This window comes from Vipera ursinii (genome assembly GCF_947247035.1).
Source record: "Vipera ursinii genome assembly, chromosome: 3".
In the NCBI taxonomy this organism is placed as follows: domain Eukaryota; kingdom Metazoa; phylum Chordata; class Lepidosauria; order Squamata; family Viperidae; genus Vipera; species Vipera ursinii.
Window position 1 is genome coordinate 4,755,381 of NC_139516.1, and position 24,691 is coordinate 4,780,071.

Below are 24,691 nucleotides of genomic sequence, written 5' to 3' on the forward strand. Positions count from 1 at the left end.
ACGTTGAGAACGCCAACACATCAACTGCTGGATCTCACAAGATGCTTTAAACAGGTCGGACCACTTCGCCAGCTGCATTCCTGGGATTTCCTGGGCTGGATTAGCATTAAACATTTTAAGAGGGTTTAGCAATTCAGCTCTTTGGATTAATTGGTAACCTGAGGCACAGTGCCCCAGCTCCACAGGAAGTTGGGCCTGTTAATAATAATAATAATAATAATAATAATAATAATAATAATAATAATAATAATAATAATAATATAAAATAGGGCTTAACAATTGTCAATAAGAAAGACAAAAAAGTCTGGATAGTGGACGTGGCAGCGCTTGGAGACAACAGAATATTTATTTTTATTTATTTAATTGGATTTATATACCGCCCCTCTCCGAAAGGACTCGGAGCGGTGTACAGGGCAATTAAATAGTCGAGAAAGAACTGGAGAAGATAACAAAATACAAAGACCTACAAATAGAAATAGAAATAGACTCTGACAAAGGCAAGCCAGGGTGGCACCAATGGTGCAATCCCAAAACAACTGGGAGCACCACTTGAACACCATCATCGGCATTGACAAATTCGCCATCAGTCAATTGCAAAAGGCAGCCTTGCTAGGAACTGCTTCCATCCTGCGACGAGATCTGTAACACCATCAAACATCCACATCTGCCTATCCCGGGTCCTTGGTAAGGACTCGATAGGCAGACAAAAATGCCGAATCCAGTCTGAACATCTGGCTGACTGTGCAATGATCAATATAATAATAATAAAGTTGGAAGGGACCTTGGAGTTCATCTAGTCCAACATCCTGCTCAGGCAGGAAACTCTATACTATTTCAGACAAATGGCTGTCCAGTCTCTTCTTAAAGGACTTATGACCACAACTGACCCCAAAATTCAGTTGCTAAGTGAGACATGTTCAGTGAGGTTCCCCATAATAATAATAATAATAATAATAATAATAATAATAATAATAATAATAATAATGGTGGAAGGGACCTTGGAGGTCTTCTAGTCCAACCCCCTGCTCAGACAGGAAACCCTATACCATTTCAGACAAACGGCTGTCCAGTCTCTTCTTAAAGGACTTATGACCACAACTGACCCCAAAATTCAGTTGCTAAGTGAGACATGTTCAGTGAGGTTCCCCATAATAATAATAATATAATAATAATAATAATAATAATAATAATAATAATAATAATAATAATAATAATAATAATGGTGGAAGGGACCTTGGAGGTCATCCTAGTCCAACCCCCTGCTCAGACAGGAAACCCTATACCATTTCAGACAAACGGCTGTCCAGTCTCTTCTTGAAAACTTCCAGTTGCATGAATGTAACTAGAGTGCTGGACCAGGGTTTCACAAACATGGCACGAGTGAGCCCCAAAATTTCTGTCGCTCAACGAGACACTTGTTAAGTGAGTTTTGCCGCATTTCGCGGCCTTTTTGCCATAATTAAGCGAATCCACTTAAGTCGGTAACGCGGGTTGCTCAGCGAATCCGGCTTCCCCATTGGTTCCGCTTGTTGGAAGGTTGCCAAAGGGGATCGCGTGACCCCCGGGACACTGCGACCGTCATAAATACGAGCCAAGCGTCTGAATTTCGATCACCTGCCCTTGGGGGATGCCGAAATGGTCGTAAGTGTGAAAAACGGTCACCAGTCGCTGTTCTCAGTGCCGTTGTAACTTCGGAGGGTCACTCAACGAACGGTCGTTAAGTCGAGGACTGCCTGTGTGGGCTCCTGCTTTGGGAATGGTCAGATAAGAGGCCAGAGCCCACACAGGCAGCCCTCGACTTAACAACCTTCTGTTTAGTGACCGTCCAAAGTTACCACGGCACTGCAAAGAGCAACGTGGCGCTCTCTCTTCCCTTTGCCCCTTGAGGTCATCCAGGCTGTCCCGTTACCCTAATTTTCTGCTTGGTCTTGCCTAATTCAGGCTTTCTCCCCCCACCCACCCCCCGATCTGTTTCTGCAGGTGGAAGAGGAGATCGGGACCTTGCGCCAGGTGTTGGCGGCCAAGGAGAGACACTGCGGAGAGCTGAAGAGAAAGCTGGGCTTGACCCCCTTGGATGACCTGAAGCAAAACCTCTCCAAGAGTTGGCACGATGTCCAGGTTTCTAACGCGTAGGTGGTCCCTTCTTTGCGATCTTGTCTGTTGCGGTGGTGGTTGCACAGAGTGCAAGCGCTGGAAAAGAGGAGACGGTCTTAAGACCGTCCAAAATTACCACGGAGCTGGCCTTGGGGCTACTTGCGTCCAGATTCAAAATTATAGCAGTTGGACCCCCCCCACTTCCTCTCCCTCCCACCCCCCCAGCATTCTCATGACCAGGCTTTGGCCACTTGTGCCCGTTTGCAGCGAGCGTCCCGTGGTGACATGACCACATTTTAATGACAGTTTCGCCGAAAGCCGGCATGTCCTTTTCACTTTGGCAAAACTCACAGCCCATCGTTGGCTCGCTTAATTGCCACCCTAAAAACGGCTCTTCTTATTGCATTGGTCATGCGGCTGACCCATTTTAGGACCGTGATGGGCAGGCCATATCACGGTCGTAAGTTCAGGACAGCCTGTAGATTTCCTCCCATTTGCCTCGTGTTGAATCCGTGAAGCCCTCTGCGTTCCTCGGGCAATTGATTTACATTCTGGGTAAGGCTGCTAGTGCTCATTGGGGCATATCAGGGCCTTGCCCAAGGTGGCTCCCTCCAGGGGCCTTAGGAACACTTGGCATCCTGGGAGTTGTAGTCCGAGAGTGTCTGGAGGGCTCCCAACTGTGGAAGGCCTGCGTATCCATTTCTCTGAATCCAAGGCATTGGCGCTGACGGTGATGGAGTTTCTCTAGGGAGCCCCGTGATTTTGAGCATTTCTTTATTTTATTCAACTTCCATTTATTTGTTAAGGTTCCCTTGCCATATTTATTAAATTTCATTTTGTTTCATGAACTCCATTTATCCACTTTTACTTAGCTCAATGTCATTCGTTGAGTTTTATCCCGTTTCGTTTTGTTCAGCTTCGTTGAATTTTTATTCACTTTCGTTTGTTCAGTTTCATCTGTTGGCTTTTATTTTATTTTTCCCCCCGATTTCGTTTATTCAATTTCATCCGTTGGATTCCATTCATCGATTCAATTTCATTGATTCAGTTTCATTGATTCAGTAATTTCGTTTATGGGCTTATTACATTTCATTGATTCGTTTATTAAAACTCGTATGCCCGCCCGTCTCTCCCTGCCAAACCACTCTGGGCAGCTCACGGTGCCCTCAATAACAGGTGAAAACCCTGGCAGGATTAAAACAGACGTTAAAAGTGAACATTTATTTTAATCCCATTTATATCCCGCCCTTCTCCGAAGACTCAGGCAATCTAAAGCACAGATCAATGTGCTTAATAATAATAATAATAATAATAATAATAATAATAATAATAATAATAGTAATAGTAATAATAATAATAATAATAATAATAATAATAATAATAATAAAAAATAATAATAATAATAATTTTATTTGCATACCGCCCTTCTCCGGAAGGACTCAGGGCGGTGAACAGGGCAAACATATAAAAATACAAGAATACAAACATTAAAAAAGATTAAACAGGTGCCCAGAAGCTAAGAACCATAAATTAAAATACATTAAAACAATATTAAAATCTAAACCCATCACCCATCAGGCCAGGCCGGCTTGTTCGAACAAGTAGGTCTTCAGATCGCGTCGGAAGGAGCGAAGGTCGGGCGCCATCCGGAGCTCAACCGGCAAACGGTTCCACAATTCCGGCGCACCCACAGAGAAGGACCTCCCTCTGGGGGCCACCAGGTGACATACATAGCCTTCATTCTATGTATATGCCTGGTTATTAGGGCTTTCACACACACCCCAAGCGGCATTATTACAAAGTCAGCTTAATTGCCCCCAACAATCTGGGTCCTCATTTTACCCACCTCGGAAGGATGGAAGGCTGAGTCAACCTTGAGCCTGGTGGGACTCGAACCTGCACTCATTGCAGGCAGCTGGTGTTACTTAAGGAGGCATTAGCCCACTGCTCCACCAAGGCACATGAAAATAGATATGGGAACAGGCCAAAAAGAACCCACACGCAGACGGGGCGGAGGTGAGATCTTTTACGAATGTACGAGCTGCCTCCAAAATGTTGTGGCCTTCCTTGGACTCCTGCTCGCCAGGAAGCAGATGGAACTGGCCCCTTTGGGGTATTTGTCATTCGATGGATAATAAATCATGGTTTGACTCTGCACAGATGTCAACGTGACGTGTGCCTTGGGGACCTGAGCTAGCCTCAAGGGCATTGTACCTTGCAGTGCTGTGCTGTGTTGTGTTGTCTCTCAGGAACATCATCCACATCTATCTTCCCTTCCAGCTATTTTTCTTCTTTTTCCTGACAGTTAGAAAAATTAATCGGGAACAGAACCCGGAATTTTTTTTTTTTCCTGTTTTTTTTTTCTCCTTGAAGACGTTTCGCTCCTCACCCGAGAAGCTTCTTCAGTTTCGACTGAACTGAAGAAGCTTCTTGGATAAGAAGTGAAACGTCTTCCAGGGGAAAAAAAAAAGGTCTCTACAGATATCCATCCTTGGAGGTTTTTAGGAAGAGATTGGACAGCCATTTGTCTTGAGATGGCAGGGGGTTGGACTAGAAGACCTCCAAGGTCCCTCCCAACTCTGTTATTCTGTTGGATAATTCAGCCATCTGTATTACAGCCACAAGATCATACACATCGTCTAAGACAGTATTTCTCAACCGTGGCAATTCTAAGATGCCTGGACTTCAACTCCCAGAATTCCCTAGCCAGTCACACCTCTATGGTTCATTAAAGGCACCTGTCTTCTTTTTTCCAGGATCTGGGATGAGTTGAGAAAAATGAGATTTTCCGGGCGACCAGGCCAGGCAACGTCAAAGTAGCCTTTTTCAATCTCAGCAACTTGCTGGGCTGGCTAGGGGAATTCTGGGAGTTGAAGTCCACGCATCTTAGAATTGCCAAGGTTGAGCAACACCGATCTAGGATCCCTTCCGCCTCTGTTATTCTTCCTCTTGGGGATTATTTTTTCCCCCCTTCTCCCCAAGTTCCTAGTCCCCGTTAAAAAAAAAACAAGTATGATTGACCCCTGGGTTTTTCCCCCCAGCTACGTGAAAACCTCTGAGAAACTCGGAGAGTGGAATGAGAGTGTCACCCAGTCGGACTTGTGAGTTCCTTCCACCTTGCACGCCCGCCGTTCTTCTTCCTGGCTCTGTCGCCTTCTCGGCCCTGCACCCCCTTATTTTAGGGGGGGGGTGCGCAGAGGCTGCTTGTGTGCTTGGAATATGGCAAACTCCTGTTGAGGCCTTTTGCTTCTTAACTTTCACACTTATTCTTCGCTGGGAAATGCGTTTCTAGGCCGTGCTGGACGCTGAATATCTTCACTGGCATTTCCTGGTGCAAAAAAAAAAAAGGGAAGTTCCACTCATTTAGCAGATCAGACAGGAAAAGAAAGTCCTTACATTTAAAGGCTTATTCCCGCTTCCCGTTTCGCTGCAGGGCAAAACGGGTTACGGGCAGTCCTCGATTTAACGGCTACAATTGAACCCAGCCTTTCTGTAGCTCAGCGAGACAGTTGTTCAAGTGAGTTTTGCCCCACTTTACGACTTTTTCTTGCCATGGTCGTTAAGTGAAAAGGGCAGGCTGGTAAAGTGAATCTTAATTCCCCCGTGGACTTTGCCTGTCGGAAGGTCGCGAAAGGGGATCGATCCCGTGACCCCGGGGAACGCTGCCACCGTCATAAGTACGAGTCAGTTGCCTAGCGTCGGAATTTGGATCGCGTGACCACAGGGGGAGGCTGCAAGGGCGGTCGGTGTGAAAAGCAGCCGCAAAAAAAAAAAAGTCTCTCGTTTCAGTGCCGTCAGAACTTTGAGCAGTCGCTAAATGAACTGTTGTAAGTCGAGGACCACCTATACCCGTGGTGGCGAACCTATGGCACGGGTGCCATAGGGGGCACGCAGAGCCCTCTCTGTGGGCACGCGCGCCATCGCCCCAGTCCTAGGCCTTCAGCTGACTTTTATGAAACCTTTTTGCTTTAGGCCTCCACTGCGGTGTGCAAAAAAAAAAAGGCTCAATCAATCAATTTCAACTTCTTGCGGGGGGGGGGGAAGATCTCACAAAGTTGGAATTGATTGATTGAACTTTTTAGTCCCACCCAGTCTGCCGTTACCACGGCAGCCATGCCCACCCAATGGGCCATGCCCACCCAGCACCCGATGATACATACACCTTTGCTCCGCGAGCTGCATTGGCTTCCAGTTGTCTTCCAGGTGAGATTCAAGGTGTTGGTAATGACCTACAAAGCCCTTCATGGCATGGGTCCGGAATACCTTGGAGAGCACCTGCGGCCGGCATCAACTTCCCTCCGCCCAGTGCGCTCCCACAGAGAGGGCCTCCTCAGGGTGCCTCCGGTCAGAGAATGCTGACTGGTGGCCCCCTGGGGGAGGGCGTTCTCTGTGGGCGCGCCGGATTTATGGAACCATCTTCCGGTGGAGCTCCGGATGGCGCCCGACCTTCGCTCCTTCCGGCGCGATCTAAAGACTTACCTCTCCGAACAAGCTGGCCTGGCCTGATGGGATGGGGTTGGGTTTTATTACTTTTAATGTGTTTTAACCTATTGTAAGAGTTGTGGGCATTTTGTTTAATCTCTTTTAATTTTTGTATTTTGTCTTTTAACATGCACTGACTGCCCTGTTCACCGCCCTGAGTCCTTTGGGAGAAGGGCGGTATACAAATAAAATAAATAAATAAATAAATAAATAAGTGGTTTTTGGGTTGCAGTTTGGCCACTTGGTCTCTAAAAGGTTCACCATCACTGACCATTGTAACTTCAAACGGTCACTAAATTTATTTATTTATTTATTTTATTTAATTTGTATACCGCCCTTCTCCCGAAGGACTCAGGGCGGTGAACAGGGCAATAAATACTAAAATACAGAAATACAAACATTAAGAAGAGATTAAACCATAATGCCCAATAAAGCAGATAAATTACATAAAAACATGATAAAATCCCAAAACCCATCAGACCAGGTCGGCTGGTTCAAACAAATAGGTCTTTAGATCACGTCGGAAGGAGCGAAGGTCAGGGGCCATCCGGAGCTCAACCGGCAGGGGTCTTCCAACTTGGCTCTTTTATGACTTGTGGACTGGCTGAGGAATCCTGGGAGTTGAAGTCCACAAGTCATAAAAGGGCCAGGTTGGAAGACCCCTGCCTTAGTAGGATCGATATCGTGGCCCCAGATGAAGAGTGCAAAAGACAGATTAAATTCAGGCAATTGAAGGGAGATTTCAGGGCAAGAAAAAAAAGAATTTTAATCTGCACGGAACCAAGTGAGGGCCTAACTCTGGGGAACACGTGTGTTTGTGTGGATGAATTGCTGGTTTGCGCAGAAGTGTCCAGGCCTGAATTGTATCTAACATTTCTAACTATGATACAGCCTTATATTTGGCCATTTGGCTGCAACACGTGAGCTGGAAAGAACAAGGTGTGGACGGATGATATGCAGGCAGTTCTCGGCTTACGACTGGCTGCTTAGTGACCGTTCAAAGTTACAACGGACCTACGTTGACGGTACTATTGACCCAGATTTGAAGTTCTGATGGTTATCCCGTTCCCCCTGTGGTCGTCTGATCAAACTTTGAACACAGCTTCATTTAATGGCATTTTGCGGCATCCTGTGGTCACGTGACTGCATTTTACTACGGTTTTGCCCCAAAGCGACACTTCCGGTTTTGGGCAAAAGTATGTCTCACAGCGAAGCACTTATTTAATGGCCACGGTGTTTTCCTAACAGATGTGGATTTGCTTAACGGCCACCGGAGAAAGTTGTAAAATCATGTGACCAAGCCGTTTGGTGTCCATCACGGTTTTACAACTGATGGGCAGGCTCCATTACCGTCGTAAATTGAGAAGTAACTATACTTAACAAATACGAGTGGATCTTCTGCATTGCTCTTCCAATCTAGAATCTATCTTCATGTCCAACGCAGACGAGGGAAAGGAGGCTTTACAAGCCCGCAAAGAGTTTTGGTAGCCTACTTAATACTCCTCTGAGTTTATGGAATATGAACATCCCATCTTTCTTCCCTTTTCAGTTAAAAAAATGTCAAATTTTATAGCCAGTTTGAAAGGCTGATTTAAAAACAAAACAAAAAACCTTAGGTCTCCTTGCAAGACTTAACTATTTGGTTTAAATCTTTGATACTGCTCCCTTGCTAAAATCTTTCTAACCTGGTTGTATTCAGTCTGGCCCCTTCCAGGCTCTTTTCCCAGAAGTCTTAGCCACACTTAGAGAGGTTGGAGAATTTCAGAGCATAGGCTGAGCGCCAAAGAATTGAGGCCTTTGAACTCTGGTGCTGGAGAAGACTCCTGCAAGTCCCTTTGGACTGCAAGGCGATCAAACCGGTCGGTCCTAGAGGAGATCAACCCTGACTGCTCTTTAGAAGGCCAGATCCTGAAGCTGAAGCTCAAATACTTTGGCCACCTAATGAGAAGGAAGGACTCACTGGAGAAGAGCCTCATGCTGGGAAAGATGGAGGGCAAGAGAAGAAGGGGATGACAGAGAATGAGGTGGCTGGATGGAGTCACTGAAGCAGTAGGCATGAGCTTAAAGGGACTCCAGAAGATGGTAGAGGACAGGAAGGCCTGGAGGAACGTTGTCCATGGGGTCGCGATGGGCCGGATACAACTTCACAACTAACAACAACAAAACCCAGGAGAAAACACAGTAAATAGTGGTCTATATTAAATGAAGGTTTATCTTACACTATCTACAATATCATGCATCAGGAACAATATACATTCACGTGCTAATATAGCAGGATCCAACACACCACAGTTACAGCAGGAAAATGGAAGAGAGAGAACACAGCAGCAAAGTCTTTCTTTTATACAAAGGCTCTTAAAGAGACACAGACCCAGCTGGCTCATAAAGGGACACAGACCCTGCTGAGTCATTCCCATCAGTACGTCATACATTACATCAGCTGGTCAGCATTTAAATCATTACTTTGACAGAGAAGGTAGTTTAAGCTTGCTTTTATAGTTTTTTTTTGTGTTTAATTGAAGTAGACTCTGGATCTGAGCGGTCTTCAAACCTGGCCCTTTTATGACTTGTGGACCTCAACTCCCAGAATTCCTCAGCCAGCGTGCCTGGCTGAGGAATTCTGGGAGTTGAAGTCCACAAGTCATAAAAGGGCCAAGCTTGAAGACCCCTGCTCTGGATGATAGCTTCCCAGTCCTAGTCTATACAGCTTTGCAATTGCTTGATGGCTTTTGTTGAAGACAGTGTTTGTCAACCTCGGTATCTTTAAGATGTCCGGACTTGCTGGCTGGGGAATTCTGGGAACTGAAGTTCAGACACCTTAAAGTTGATGAGTTGAGAAACACTCAGGATTAATTGGGACAGGCCTTGCTTAGACTCTGAATCCAGGGAAACTAACAGTTTTTCAAATGGCGGCCTTCCGGGGTTGGTTGAACAGTGTGTTTGGACATACATGTGCTGCAGTTACTATCTGCTGTACAGGGACTCCTCAACTTACAACCACCATTCAGCCCTTAAAGCGAGACGGTTAATAAGTGAGTTTGGCACTGTTTTATGACCTTTCTTGCCAGCTATTCTTAAAAAAGTCACTTCATTCGTTAAGTTAGCAACACTGGCTTTCCCCTCTGACTTTGCTTCTCGGAAGGTCGCAAAAGGGGATCGCGTGACCCCGGGAGACTGCGACCGTCGTAAATATGAACCAGTTGCCAAGCGTCCGAATTTTGATCACGTCACCGTGGGGACGCTGCAACGGTCGTAAGTGTGAAGGACGGTCGTAAGCCACCTTTTTCGATACCTTTGTAACTTCGGATCGACGGTTGTAAACCGAGGACTACCTGCAACGGGGAAAAAAAAATGAGCTGCTGTCTTTGGCAACTTCCTACGGTGTCAATATCAATTCCATCCTTAGCCTGGTGTCATTAGTAGCTGAGGTTCTGGTTTTTTTTATAGTTTTGTGGTAGTGCGGTCTGTGGCTTGCAGGCGGAGATTCAACAGGGATGTTCGTCTCACATCCTGCTTTGTGTGCCAACCTGCCTCCTTGGGCACGACAGGGGCGGCTTTAAGCATGAAGCTCAAAGCAGCCCGTTTGCAGAGGGGCAGCTGAACACACGAAGCAGAACGCTTGAAATGAAAATTCCGCCCCTCGCAATGAATTTGCGTGCGCACACACACTGGTAAAGGTTCTCGGAATTGCGGGTAAATCTTTTGTTCGCTTAAAGCTGGTCCTGGAGAACTTCTCCTTTAAACCCCAGCACCATCCTGATGCATCTGAGCAAGAGGTTAGTGCTTCCTGATTAGCATCGTGTCATGTGAGAAAAAAAAATTCTTCCATATCCAACATGGCAGGAAGTGTAAAATGGTACACTATAAGGGTCTCCTGCTTTGAGGAGGTGTGTGTGTGGGGGGGGTTGGACTAGAAGACCTCCAGGGTCCCTTCCAACTCTGCCATTTCTGTTTTGTTGAGCTCTGATGGCACGCCGTCAATCCGACAATCCGTCAAGGCACACCTCCAATTTGGGAGTCTCTCCAGCCACAGGGCAACGAATGCCGCCGGGAAATAACGCAAAAGGAAAGGAGTCCACCTGGTGGCAAGAAGATATGCCAGTGACTTAGAAGGGTGGCTGGGTGGTGTTGGCCTGTCGGATCGGCCTTGCAACCGGATGGTCTAAAACCGCTTGCCTCCCCGGCGTTCTGGATGCTCCATCGCCGGAGATTTTCAAGGAAAGATTGGACAGCCGTTTTTCCGGGGTGATCTAAGGCAGGGGTGTTCAAACTTGACCCTTTAACAACTCGTGGACTTCAACTCCCAGAATTCCTCAGCCAGCAACGCTAAGCAAGGCCAGTCCCAATTAATCCTGAAGAATTCTGGGAGTTGAAGTCCACAAGTCATAAAAGGGCCAAGGTTTGAAGAGCCCTGATATAAGGTCTCTTGTCATGGGCAGAGGGTTGGACTAGAAGACCTCTGAGGTCCCTTCCAGCTCTAGGGTTCTATGATGGTCATCTTTTAGGGTAGGGGTCTTGAAACCCGACCACTTTTAAGACTTGTGGACTTCAACTCCCAGAATTCCTCAGCCGGCAACGCTAAGCAAGGCCAGTCCCAATTAATCCTGAGGAATTCTGGGAGTTAAAGTCCACAAGTGTTAAAGGGGTCAGGTTTCAGGAGCCCTGTTCTAGGAGAGAAAAATCTTTATTTTCTCCTAATAGGTGGCCTTGAGTAAATTGTATAAAGAAATGAAAGAGGTGTTCTTTAATCTGTTGTATTTATAGATATGTTTCGGCCAGCAGTACACTGGAGGACTGGAATGAGAAATTAACACAGTCAGAAGCGTGAGTTCTCTTAACCTTCTGCATAAACACACACACACACACACAAACACTTTGTGTAGAGCACCTCTTAAGTCTTCCTTCCTTGCACTAATGGCTTTTCTGCTGCCTCCCTTTGCTGTAAGTGCTTCCTGGGTGCTGGGTAATAAGGCAAAATCAGGGAGAAAGGGTCAAAAAAAAAATGGGGCAGGGGACTTTCCTTTGAGTTTCGGGCTGCTTTGCTGATGCTTTTTCTGGAGAGATTGTGGTGGTAAAACGGTTCATTTATCCTACGAGCGTTGACTACTTCAGTCTTCATTTGCCTTGTTGCAAAACTAGTTGGAGAACTTCCGTGCACAGCTTAAGAGTTTGTCTATCCATAAAGGAGACTATTTGCTGCCTGGGATGGAAAGGTGGGTGTGTGTGTCCTTGGTTGCTCTCTGAGCTGGGTGGCTGGCTTGCAGACGTTTCACGAGTCAAACTAGGTAACATCATCGTTGCTGGCGCTAGTTAGTACTGATGCCGTTACCTAGTTTGGTAATGAAGCGTCTGCAAGTAAGCCACCAAGCTCAGAGAGCAGCCAAAGACTCCACACTCCTCTTCCTCCCCCTCCTCCCTATATCCCCCCTCCCCTCTAGCACCGATGCTGTTACCTAGTTTGGTAATGAAGCGTCTGCAAGTAAGCCACCAAGCTCAGAGAGCAACCAAAGACTCCACAGTTGTCGTCCTCCCTCTCCTCCTCCCCCTCCTCCTTATATCCCCCTCTCCCCTCTCGCACTGATGATGTTACCTAGCTGGGTCATGAAACGTCTGCAAGAAAACAACCAAGTTCAGAGAGCACCAAGGACCCCACAATCCTCCTCTTCCTCCTCCCCACATCCCACATTCCCTTCTAGCATTAATGATGTTACCTAGCTGGGTTATGAAATGTCTTCAAGAAAACCACGAAGCTCAAAGAGCACCAAGGACCCCACAGTCCTCCTCCTCCTCTCCACAAACCCACTCCCTTCTAGCACTGATGATGTTACCTAGTTGGGTCATGAAACGTCTGCAAGAAAGCACCCAAGCTCAGAGAGGACCATGGACCACCCCCCCCAGTCCTCTTTTCCATGTATTTGGTTTTAATCCCGTTGCAGCCTTGCAACACTTGGGGAGTTCCAACGTCGCAGCGCCAGCAACCCCAGAACTGGAAACCCGCATGCTGCGAGGATCCCTGCCTTAATCCCCCTTCCCAAGAAAGCAGAACTCCTGGAACGGCTTCGTTCCAAAAGGAACTTTTATTAGGAGAAGTTGACGGCAGGCATAGAAGGCGGGACCTGAGGGTTTCCCGTGCGAATCGATAGGTTAAAAGAGTAAATGGCAAACCCCAGCCCAATAGTCCATCCGGCCCGTTCAAATGGCCCAATCCCCAGGGGTGAATCTGCTGCGGCAACGGAGTTGATCAGGCACCGTTCCCAAGGCTTTGGGATCTTCTTCCGTAGCTAGAGATATGGCCGGCATCAAGGGAAATAGATCAAAGAGCAAGCAGATAGAGGAAAGCGGAGAGGATATATTGTAGCGCCCATAACTCCCCTCCCCCCTAACAAGATCGTGGCAGATCCCGCACGTTTCCCCCATGCTGGCTCAGGAATTCTGGGAGTTGAAGTCCACGAGTCATGAAGGGGCCAAGTTTGAAGACCCCTGCTGTAAATCAATTTCCCTCAACCTTGGCCTCTTGAAGATGGATGGACTTCAGCTTCCAGAATTCCTTAGCCAGCTGGCTAGGGAATTCTGGGAGTTGAAGTCCACCCATGTTCAAGTGACGCAGGTTGAGAAGGCCTGCTATAAATGAATGGAGAACTGGAGCTGGATTGGTGCTTTCAAGTAGGAGAAGAGGATTAATATAATAAGAACCGAGCTGAGCTTTGTGCAATTCCCCTGCAGGAAAGGGACGGTAGGATTTCTATTTGCAGACTGCTTTTCCAAGTGTCTCTCTGGGATTTATTAATAATTATTTAATTGCCAGAATTACAGCTTGCCTTTTTAACAGATGCTCCCTATGAGATATATATATATATATATATCCTGCCTTCCATTTTTTTCCCTCCATATCAAGAAGGTGAGTGTGAACCAAAAAAAAACATGTTGAGATTACAAAAAAGCTGTTGAGACTTTGGAAAAAGTGCAGAGAAGAGCAGCTAGGAGGATGATTAAAGGCTGGAGACTAAAACATACGAAGAACAATTGCAGGATTTGGGGATGGCTAATCTAGAGAAAATAGGGACGCTGTGGCTCAGTGGGTTAGGACGCTGAGCTTGTCGATCAGAAGGTCGGCAGTTTGGCGGGTCGAATCCCGAGTGCCGCGGAACAGAGTGAGCGCCTGTTACACGTCCCAGCTTCTGCCAACCTAGCAGTTCGAAAGCACATAAAAATGTAAGTAGAAAAATAGGGACCACTCCGGTGGGAAGGTGACAGCGTTCCGTGCGCCTTTGGCGTCTAGTCATGCCGGTTACATGACCACGGAGACGTCCTCGGACAAGCGCCGGCTCTTCGGCTTTGAAACGACTAGCACGCATGTGCGGGGGAACCTTTACCTTTTACCTTTAATCTAGAGAAAAGAAGGACCAGGGCTGACATGATGGCAGTGTTCAAATATCTGAGAGGCTGCCAAAAAGAAAAGGGGGGGGGTCAACTTATTTTCCAAAGCACCAGAAGGCGTTACATCCTTGATGAAATTATCTTTCCATCGATATATAATTTTATGGTACTACTCAAAAAAAAAAGTGGCGTTATTAGCCATGAAACCTCAAAAACACACTTTTCCCAAAAGGTTTCCACAATTTTGGCCGCTACTGTATATTCCGTTATAATGCCCAGCCTGACTTATAATTAGGGGCTCAAGTTAACGATTGTGAATGGAGGCCTGTCTGTAGTAGCATTTCCAGACGAGTCAATTTGCCCTGGGCGTTGTGTTTGTGGGTATTTTGGAGACTCCCAAGCTGCAGTCTCGGCCATTCAATGCAAAATACTGAGCAGTAGATGGAGCTTCCACAAGTATCTGGCTTTCAACGTAGCTAGGTTTTGCGCTGAGAGTGGTTGCGGATGTGAGCGACTTCCTCAACTTGTTTTGAAGTCTTGTGGTCGGAGGGAAAAAGGAGCAGAGCAAGGTTACAACCTTGGTAGCTCCGTATTGTTGGAGAAATCACAAAACGGGCAGTCCAGGCCTTTAAAAGATAGGCTGCTTTCACAGTGTAAAATGGCAATTTTTTTGAGGGTAAGTGAGAGGAAATCTTTCACTTCCTGAGCATAACCGTGCCCATTTCTCTTCTGGATTAACTAATGCATCAACGTTGACTTTTTTAATATATATATTAAAAGTGTGTATATGTGTGTGTGTATGTATGTATGTGTATGTGTGTATGTATATATATATATATATATATATATATATATATATATATATATATATATATGCGTATATATGTGTGTGTATGTATATGTATATATATGTGTGTATATATGTATATGTGTGCATATGTATGTGTGTGTATATATATGTGTGTGTGTATATATGTGTGTGTGTATGTATGTATATATATGTACTGTGGGCTAGTATTAATTTAATTCTATTTTATCTTTCCTTTTTGTATTGTTTTAACTTGCCCTGTGAACCGCCCTAAGTCCTTCGGGAATAGGGCGGTATATAAAATCAATTAATAAATTAATTAATTAATAAATGTGTATATGTGTGTGTGTGTGTGTGTATGTGTGTGTGTGTGTATGTATATGTGTGTATATGTATATACGGTATATGTTTGTGTGTGTGTGCGTGTACACACACACACACACACACACACTTTTAATGCTGTTCTCCAGCCTCTCAACACTCAGAGTGTTTTGGAAGTTCCTGAAAGTCAGGAAGGTCTGCTTTTTGTTGTTGTTGTTGCTGCAAAGGAAAAGTGTGGAGGAGTCTTCCAATATCTCAGGGGCTGCCCCAAAGAAGAGGGAGTAAAGCTATCCTCCAAAGCGCCCGAAGGCAGGACAAGAAGCAACGGATGGAAACTAGTCAAGGAGAGAAGCAACCTTGGAACTTAGCAGAAATTTCCTGACAGTGGGAACAATTAGCCAGGGGAACCACCTGCCTCCAGAAGCGGTGAATGCTCCAACACTGGAAGTTTTTAAGAAGAGACTGGACAGCCATTTGTCTGAAATGGTGTAAGGTCTCTTGCTTAAGTAGGCGGCTGGATTAGAAGACCTGTGAGGGTCTTTCCAACTATGTTATTCTGTTTATTCTGAAGTGATAGAGCTGCAAAAGAATCTAGAGATCCGTCTGTATGTGGAGGCAAAGGGAGATCATCTAGAAGTGGTTTGGATTTTTGCAACTCAGATATGGTAGCTAATTTGAAAGGCATGTGGGCAATAATCTCTTCCATTCCTATATGATAGGCAGATGGATACCAAAATGTTAATAAGTGCTTCCCCCCCATTCTTTCTGATCTCCTTAAACAATGCAAAAAAAAAATGAAGAAACATTTGACAGTAACGGCAGATAAACCAGAATAAAGAGTGTTAATCCTCCTTAAATCATTATCATCAACCAGCCAGAGAACATACAACTGCTCTGCAGCCTTGCTGCAACACAGATGGTCCTTGACTTACAGCCATTTGTTTAGGGAAGCGGGTCTTCTAAACTTGGCCCTTTTATGACTTGTGGACTTCAACACCCAGAATTCCTCAGCCAGGCACGCCTGGCTGAGGAATTCTGGGAGTTGAAGTCCACAAGTCATAAAAGGGCCAAGTTTGAAGACCCCTGATATGGACTTTAAGAGGAGTGGACTTCAACTCCCAGAATTCCTCAGCCAGCACGCCAAGTTTGAAGACCCCTGGTTTAGTGATTGTTTGAAGTTATAACGGTGTGTGTGGGGGGGAAAGTGACTTGCAACCCTTCCTTGCACTTAACGACCCTCACAGCATCCCCACAGTCATGCGATCAATATTCAGGAGCTTGGCAACAGGCCTGCATTTTCCCAGAGTCGCGTGATCGCCATTTGCAACCTTCCCAGCTGGCTTCTAACAGGTCAGTGAGGGAGGCCTGACTTGCTTAGTGATGTACGGTTCACATTAACAACCGCCGTGATTTGCTGAACAACCATGATTTTTTTAAAAAAAAAGTTGTAAAATTGGCCGTGACTCATTTAATAACCTCTTTGCTTAGCGGTGGAAATTTTGACCTCGTAGCCGTAAGTTAAGGACTTAGCTGTTACCTTGAGCATTCTCTCAAAATCCAGCTGTGAGGAGGTGTGTCTTCAGAAGGGACGCATCCTTGCTTGAACCTGTTTGCTAGCCTGTTTCACTCTCTTCAGTAGTTGCAAAGCTTTGCAAACCCTCCAGTGTGTACGCAGGATGTGTACACGCCTCTGCTTTTCCTGCCTCCTGTTGTTCCAAGCGCCAGCTGTGTCTTCCTTTGCTCCTTGGAGACCGTTCTCAGTTAATGACGGCCTTCCTTCCCCATTCTTGTTTTTCTCTAGCTATAAGAAGACCCAGGAAACGCTGTATCAGGCCGGGCAGAAGACCTCAGCTGCTTTGTCCAACGTGGGTTCTGCAATCAGCCGGAAGCTTGGAGATATGAGGTAAGAGGTTGAGTAAGCATCTCTCTCTTTTTGTTTGGGTTTTTTTTAAACATAATCCTTCCAAAGAATTTTGTCAGGTACAAAAAGATCAGGTCCATGCGTGAAGGTCTGTTAGGGATTGTTGTGCAGAGGTCTTGTGCTACCAAGGAGTTGCACAGACAAGGAAGAGTACTGAGAGCAGTAAGAGTCACACAGTAACCACAAGAATACACTGAGTTGTGAAAACAAAAAGTATTTTACTTTGAGGTGGTATACAAACAAAAATGCATGGTCAAAAATAAACAGTCCAGGTCATACACAATAGCAACAGTCCAAGTAGCAATCCAAATACAAAGCCTTCTTACCGGTCCAGAGGTCAAAAACACAGTTGTTCAGGTTTATCACAGTAGTAAACCAACAGTACAGCAAAACAGAGCAAAAACAGCAATAGTAGATAGAGCAGAGAATTCAGAGAGAAAGAAGCTACGTTCCTAGCTCCCTCTTGTGGCCATGAGAACACTTACACACCCATTGGCCAATTAACATCTTAAAGTCACAATATCATGGTTAATATATTTTCAACCCAACATTGTAGGCTATCACCATATGACCTAACAAGGTCCAACTAAACTGATTTATTGCGAAAAGCTATTCTCAAGCTCTTCTCCAAAGCGTCTGAAGGCAGGAGGAGAAGCAACGGATGGAAACTAATCAAGGAGAGAAGCAACTTAGAATTAAGGAGAAATTTCCTGACAGTTAGAAAAATTAACCAGTGGAACAACCTGCCTCCAGAAGCTTTGAATGCTCCAACACTGGAGGTTTTTAAGAAGAGACTGGACAACTGTTTGTCTGAAATGGGTATAGGGTTTCCCTATGAGCAGGGGGTTGGACTAGAAGACCTCCAAGGTCCCTTCCAATAACATCATCATTATTATAAAGCTTTTATTCATTAAACATGAAACTCAGTCAACTGAACACTCAAATTGACTGGCACTAATGGTTGACACGGGTTGCTGCCAGCATCCTAGGTATCAACCAGGTATCTCCTTAAGATGTAAGATGTTCTGAGTAGCGCAGTATTTGTAGCTTTGCTGGAGTTATTGCAGGAAGCTGCAATTTCTTGATGTGTTTTGCAAAGCTTTTGGACATAGTTCCCAGTGCCATGATGATGATGATGATGATTGAAATGCCCATGCACAGGAAGTCTTCTTAATTCCTGACTAGCACCTACATGGAGTTAAATAAGGGTCAGTGACATTCAAGGAAGGTAGGGCTTAGTTCGCTTGTGGCTCTGTAGGGATTCTAGGCTGATTTCTTTCTTGACTCTGCCACTCCTTCACAGACAGACACAGACAACAAGAATCAGATAGGAAAGACCAGGTCCACATGTGAAGGTCCAATAAAGCTGATTTATTGCTAAACGGCCAGTGTACAGGAATCTTCTTCAGTCACTTGCTTGGCGTGAGATAAGAGTCCATGGAATTCAAGGCGGGGGGGGGAGGTTGGACTTAATCCGTTTGTGACTACGTAAGGCTACGCTGGTTCCTCTTTTGACTCTGCCCCCAGTTTTGCCACTCCTACAAATTCTTGGTCAACCAGAATTAAAACTTTTGCTGGTACCCGGTTGCAGGTTCATAGCACTGTGACCTTTGGGACAACGCTGTACAGGTCCTCGAGTTACAGTCGTAATGGAGCCTGCCCATTGTAGTTGGAACTTCATGATGGCCGTCAAGCCGGCCGGTCACGTGACCAACCTGATTTTACAGACGTTTTTTCATCGGCCAGCCCTTAAAGTGAAAGCATGGTCATAAAGAATGCATTGTGGCCCTTAAGAGAATGCCACGGTCGTTGAGCAAAGTGATGGCTTGCTGCGGCCACGGTTTTGCTGATTTGGAAGCAGGAAATGCAGGTTTTGGGACCAGCAGTCGTAAAAACATGGCCACGTGACTGCAGGCTGCTGAAAATGGCCATATGTACAGCCTGGTTGTCAAACGCCTGAGGTCCGATCATGTGTCCATAGGTGGGGATGACCGTCAGAACGCGAGGACTACCCATACGCGTTCCAGGGAGCCCACGTTTTAATCAAGATTTCCCTGTGATTAGGAAGGGCCATAGGTAGAAACATCTCCAAATTAGTAGGTTTTTTTCTGCTCCTTGAAAGGAATTTAGCATCTGTGGTCAGACATAATGACTTAGAGACTGTGATTGTCATTCCACCTGTTAAGTATGGCAGTCTTCCTGTGTAAAGGGCACAAGTTAACACTTAATTCTAACTCTTTGTAAGCATCTATGCCTACAATCCAGTTATACATAACGTTGTCATGAACTATATAAATCACTGTTCTTGGCATTTATAACAGTCAAAAGGAATTCAATAGCATCCTATTTTGGCCTAAAATTCTGGTTCTTCCATAATCCAGTCAACATCTTTGATATTTTCCTTTTTCTAAAAACATCTTTGAATCAGTCTGATGATCTAAATGAGAAGCTATGGATAAATTAAACAATTAAATTTTTTATTGTTGTTAGTGTGTTCAGAATTTCCTTCTGCCCTCCGTTACCCCCTCCCCGTTGCTAGCACTTCAGACGTTGGGGTTTTCTAATGTAATTCTGATGACGTAGATAAAATGATACTTTGCTGGAGCTGCTGGCTTGGGAATGCATTCAGCTCCCACACTGAACTGCTGTTCTTAAATACTGAGAACAATTCACAAGTTCTGGATGAATCCCTTCTTGAAAGATATTGGACAGTTAGGACGCAGAAACACGTTTCACATATATATATAGCTGCAGACTTGAGGTTTCTTTTGAGCCACGTTAAGAGAAGGAAGGTGGCCAAATTCTAACATTGGGTTTTGCGACATATATATGAAATTTAAGTTCCCCCCTCCTTTCCCACATTGTGGTTTTTCTTACTGAGAGCCAGTTTGATTTAGTGGTTAAGCCAGAAAGAAACTGGGAGATGGTGAATTCTAGTTGTGCCTTAGGCATGAAAACCGGCTGGGTGACTTTGGGCCAATCACCAGGAGATTTGAGTTCTAGTCCCGCCTTAGGCACAAAAGGCAGCTGAGTGATCTTGAGCCATTGCCTCTCTCAGCTGAACCCACCTCACAGGGTTGTTGTTATGGGAGAAAATCGGCGGAGGAAGGAGTATTGTGTCTGTTCGCCACCTCGTGTGGTTTATATTAAAAAAAAACAAAAACAGTGGACTATATATATAACTAGATAAATGAAAATAGCGAGTAGATAGAGCGGCTGCCTCGTGGGTCGTGACATTATTGCGTGACAATATTTCACGCGCCACAACCTTGATTTTTCAGGAACTCTCCTTTCCCCATCTGGCTGGGATTGTCTGGGTGGTAAGCGCCTGCGATGCTCTGATCACATAAGCACCGTTGTGAGGTCTGTGTGCACTTTCACAATTTGTGTGTGTCCATTTTGGAGCCTGCCTCCCTTTCCCAAGGCATACACGTTTGCTCAAATAACACTGAAAGGTTTAGGCAACCTCGGCTCTTTTTTGACTCATGGACTTCAACTCCCAGAACTCCTGAGTCAGCATAGGTGACTCAGGAATTCTGGGAGTTGAAGTCCATGAGTCATAAAAGAGCCAAGGTTGCCTACCCCTGGGTTAGGTGTTGACTTTTAACCTCTCCACCTTTCCTCTGCAAACCGATATTGTCTGGTCTCCAAGAGTGGCTTAGGATGGCGGAGGACAGTTAAGTTTTGATGTACCTTGTAGACCGTCTACACAGCGCTAAAAGCCGTGGGGTCATTTATTCAAAGGGTGGAACGTGTAAATGTGCCTATTTAGAGGCGTCGGCGAGACTGCGACGCTAACCCTGTCAATGCCAAAGAGGCATTTCAAGAGAAATTGCACCATGCCCGCCTCACGGGCCTTACGAATCGTTGAAACAGAGCAAAATTTTTAAAAAACTTGGCGACTGAAGAGGCGGGAAGGGATTTAAATATTCTGTCCCGCTTCCTAGGATTGTCCATAAGTTACAGCTCTTGCTTGATTTTTGGAAGGGACAATGGGGGAAAAAAATTGTGACTCCTCGGGCAGCCCCAGATCCTTCCACCGAAACGTCTCCCAGTTTTTGTGTGGTGCAGAAAGACCTCCGAAACATTCAAACCGCCCTGTTTTCAAGTTTCTCTTACGTGATCAGAGGCTGAGTGTGTTGTGGTGAGATCCTTTTCTTAACAAGGGCAGAAGTCTTGTTTTTACTTGGTGACCTCTTTTGAGGTTTTGTGGCCTTCGCCTGCCAATCTCTGCGTGTTCCTTTTGCTTTCCCGGTGTGCCCGTGGTGTGATCCTCAGGTTTGGCTGCTTAAAATGGGGAAACAGCTCTGCATGTCCGCCCGAATTGGGGAGACCAGGAAAGCCTCTGATCTTGGCAAATCTGAACGGTTGTGGTGTACAGTCACTTGGCAGAAAAGGCCAGGAGCTCAGTATGTTTTCTAAGCCAGGTTATTCCAATCCAGTCCGATTCAGATGCGTCCTATTATTCCCGTTTCCCCCTCTCAGCTTGGCCGGTAGCTCTTCTGGCTGAGGATGATGGGAGAAACTAGCTGGTCTACAATTAAAGCATCAAACGGTAACCTTTTTTTTTTGATCCAATGGGAGTTAATTGTAATATTTAACTCCCTTTGGAGCCAGACAAGAATCAGTTTAGTCTAGTGATTAAGGCACCAGGCGAGAAACCAGGAGACGGTGAGTTCCAGTCCTACTTTAAGCATGAAAGCCAAATGGGTAACTTTGGGCAAGTCACCAGGAGACGGTGAGTTCTAGTCCCACCTTAGACAGGAAAGCCAGCTTGGTGACTTTGGGCCAATCACCAGGAGGTGGTAAGTTCTAGTCCCGCCTCAGGTAGGAAAGACAGCTGGGTGACTGGACCACTCACCAGGAGACGGTGAGTTCTAGTCCCGCCTTAAGCATGAAAGCCAAATGGGTGACTTTGGGCAAGTCACCAGGAGATGGTGAGTTCTAGTCCCGCCTTAAGCATGAAAGCCAAATGGGTGACTTTGGGCAAGTCACCAGGAGATGGTGAGTTCTAGTCCCGCCTTAAGCATGAAAGCCAAATGGGTGACTTTGGGCAGGTCACCAGGAGATGGTGAGTTCTAGTCCCGCCTTAATCATGAAAGCCAAATGGGTGACTTTGGGCAAGTCACCAGGAGATGGTGAGTTCTAGTCCCGCCTTAAGCATGAAAGCCAAATGGGTGACTTTGGGCAAGTCACCAGGAGACAGTGAGTTCTAGTCCTGCCTTAGGCACAAGTCGGCTGGGTGACTTTGGGCCAATCACCAGGAGATGGTGAGTTCTAGTCCTGCCATTGGCATAAAAGCCGGCTGGGTGACTTTAGGCCAGTCACTGTCTCTCAGCCCAACCCGCCTCGCAAGGCTTTTGTTGCGGGGGGAAAATAGCAGGAAGAAGCAGTGCTAAATATGTTCATTGCCCCTGAGTTGTTTATAAAATAAATAAATAAAGGGCTATAAATAAATAAGCCCACCTCTAATTCCTCTTCTCATTCCTACTGTGATGAACAAGAGGGACAGTTTAAAGAAAACTATTAAGTGCCTTAAAATAACCTGGAGTGATGGTGGTCTTGTCAAAGATTCCCAGGTTGGTTTGGGAATGGCTGTCTTGCAAAACTGGTCTTCCTAGTTGCTGCTTCCTTGCAACATGGCTGTGTCCTCTGGGCTTCTCCTGCCAAAAGATGCCGTCACACGTGAGGTGCGTGTTGGTGGCGCCTGGAGCAAAAGGCCAGGGTGTTCGTTCCTCGTACACTGAAACATGATTTCGGTCCTCTTGAGGGAAGGCGTATCATCTATAATCTTCTGTAAGTCACAATTAAATAGGCCCAAAGGGTCTGTTCGAAAGGCAGCTGAGCTTTTTCCCTTGAAAATGTTTCATTTCTCATCCAAGAACCTTCTTCAGTTCTGGAGAAGCTTCTTGGATGAGAAGCGAAATGTTTTCAAGGGGGGGGAACCCAAGAAAGTCCAAGTTGCCTTTTGAGCAGCAGCTTTGGGACAACCATGACCTGGATGATGGAGAATCTCCGCTGACGATTGAATGAGTCCTTTCTGATGCGAAGGTGGCCTACAGGCCACGTAGCAGATGTTGGCGGACCTGTTGGGTGGTGGGCAGAGGTTCTCCAGCACCCTTGCTTGAACTCACCCAATCTGTTTTGAGATTTGCCACGGACGTTCAGATGGCTCAAGGACTTCATTGGTGGAAGCTAACCTTCCTTTCACTTTGTGGCCTGGACCGCTACCGTGATAAATATTTGGGGAGCAGGAGCCTCATCCTCAGAGCGTTCCTTCTCCTTTTAAGAGTCATCTCTGGGTGGATGGTTTGAGGCCCGAGTATCGAGTAGAGAAGGTGGTCTTGAAATGTCTCCCTAACTTTTTTTTTCTTTTTCCTTGTTCTCAATTTCTGCTTCTGTTGGATTCTGCCAGGGCCCACCCCTTCTCACATTCTTTTAGGTAAGGCTTGGCAGAAGTGTCATCTGCATGGGGACTCTGGTCATGCAGTGATGGCGAACCTTTTAGAGACCGAGTGCCCAAACTGCAAGCCAAAACCCACTTATGTATCGTTGGGTGCCAGGTGGGCGTGGCCCATTGGGTGGGCGTGGCCCATTGGGTGGGCGTGGCTGCGGTGGTAACGGCAGACTGGGTGGGACTAAAAAGTTCAATCAACTCCAACTTTGCAAGATCTTTTTTTTCCCCGTGAGAAGTTGAAGTTGATTGATTGAAGCTTTTTTTTTTTTGCACACGGCAGCGGAGGCCTAAAGCGAAAAGGTTTTATAAAACCCAGCTGAAGGCCTAGGACTGGGGTGATGACGCGCGTGCCCACAGAGAGGGCTCTGCGTGCCACCTGTGGCATGCGTGCCACAGGTTTGCCACCACGGCAATGGGATGAGGAGAGCCCCAAGCCGAATGCTGGAGCTGTTTATGGCACCGAGTTGCACCTCCTAGGAAAACATTGTCTGTCTCCACTCAGTTTGTTTTGACCGGGGAAAAAAATGCAGGGGGTCCTCGACTTACGACTACAGTGGACCCCAAAATTTCTGTTGCTAAGTGAGACATTGAAGTAGGTTTTGTCCCATGTCATGGGGACACCATAGTGGTCGTAACTGTGAAAAACGGTCGCATTTTCCCCCCAGTGCCGTTGTAATGTCAAATGGTCACGGAACAAATGGCTGTAAGTCGGGCACTGTTTGTAATTCTCCCCTTGGCCCACCTCTGAGTAGGTCGCAGAATGCTTTGCAATTTGCCACTCGGCCCCTGCGAGGGCGGCAGCTGACAGGGTGTGGCGCTATCCACGGTTTAAATGCTTCTAACATTTCCTTCCTTTCCTCTTAACGCTTCCGAGTAGCAGTTACTCCATTCGTCAATCGATAAGTATGCCAGCCATGAGGTAACGTAGCTAAAGCGCCATTTCTTCCAATACAATGTGTGCAAGTTGTGTCTGTGGGGGGGGGGGGAACGGGGCCAGGATGAGTTGGGGGGGGTCATTTAACGACCCTAACCTGTACAGCCTGCCACTTTGATCTTCCAGAAGGTCCTAATGGGAGCTGCTATTAGAAATTTTAATGTCTTATATCTGTATTTTTGCACGTTTGACAACTTTGAGATATGTGGACTTCAATTCCCAGAATTCCCCAGCCACCTGTGCTGGCTGGGGAATCCTGGGAGTTGAAGTCCGCACATCTTACACTTGCCAAACTTG

General features: G+C 46.1%; 1 protein-coding gene across 6 annotated transcripts in view; it reads left to right on the top strand.

The window, feature by feature from the left end:
* TPD52L2 (TPD52 like 2) overlaps window positions 1-24,691 on the top strand; it is a 38,438-nt gene that overhangs the window by 10,178 nt on the left and 3,569 nt on the right. For 2 of the 6 annotated variants that reach the window (XM_083360980.1, XM_083360982.1), the window contains exons 3-8: window positions 1,981-2,129; window positions 11,341-11,400; window positions 16,884-16,985; window positions 20,285-20,323; window positions 23,419-23,445; window positions 24,338-24,379. In XM_083360980.1, the coding sequence (XP_083217106.1) occupies window positions 1,981-2,129; window positions 11,341-11,400; window positions 16,884-16,985; window positions 20,285-20,323; window positions 23,419-23,445; window positions 24,338-24,379 (419 nt within the window). Of the gene's footprint in view, window positions 1-1,980; window positions 2,130-5,135; window positions 5,196-11,340; window positions 11,401-16,883; window positions 16,986-20,284; window positions 20,324-23,418; window positions 23,446-24,337; window positions 24,380-24,691 lie in introns of all 6 variants that reach the window. The other 4 variants (XM_083360981.1, XM_083360983.1, XM_083360985.1 and 1 more) reach the window with 4 other exon arrangements.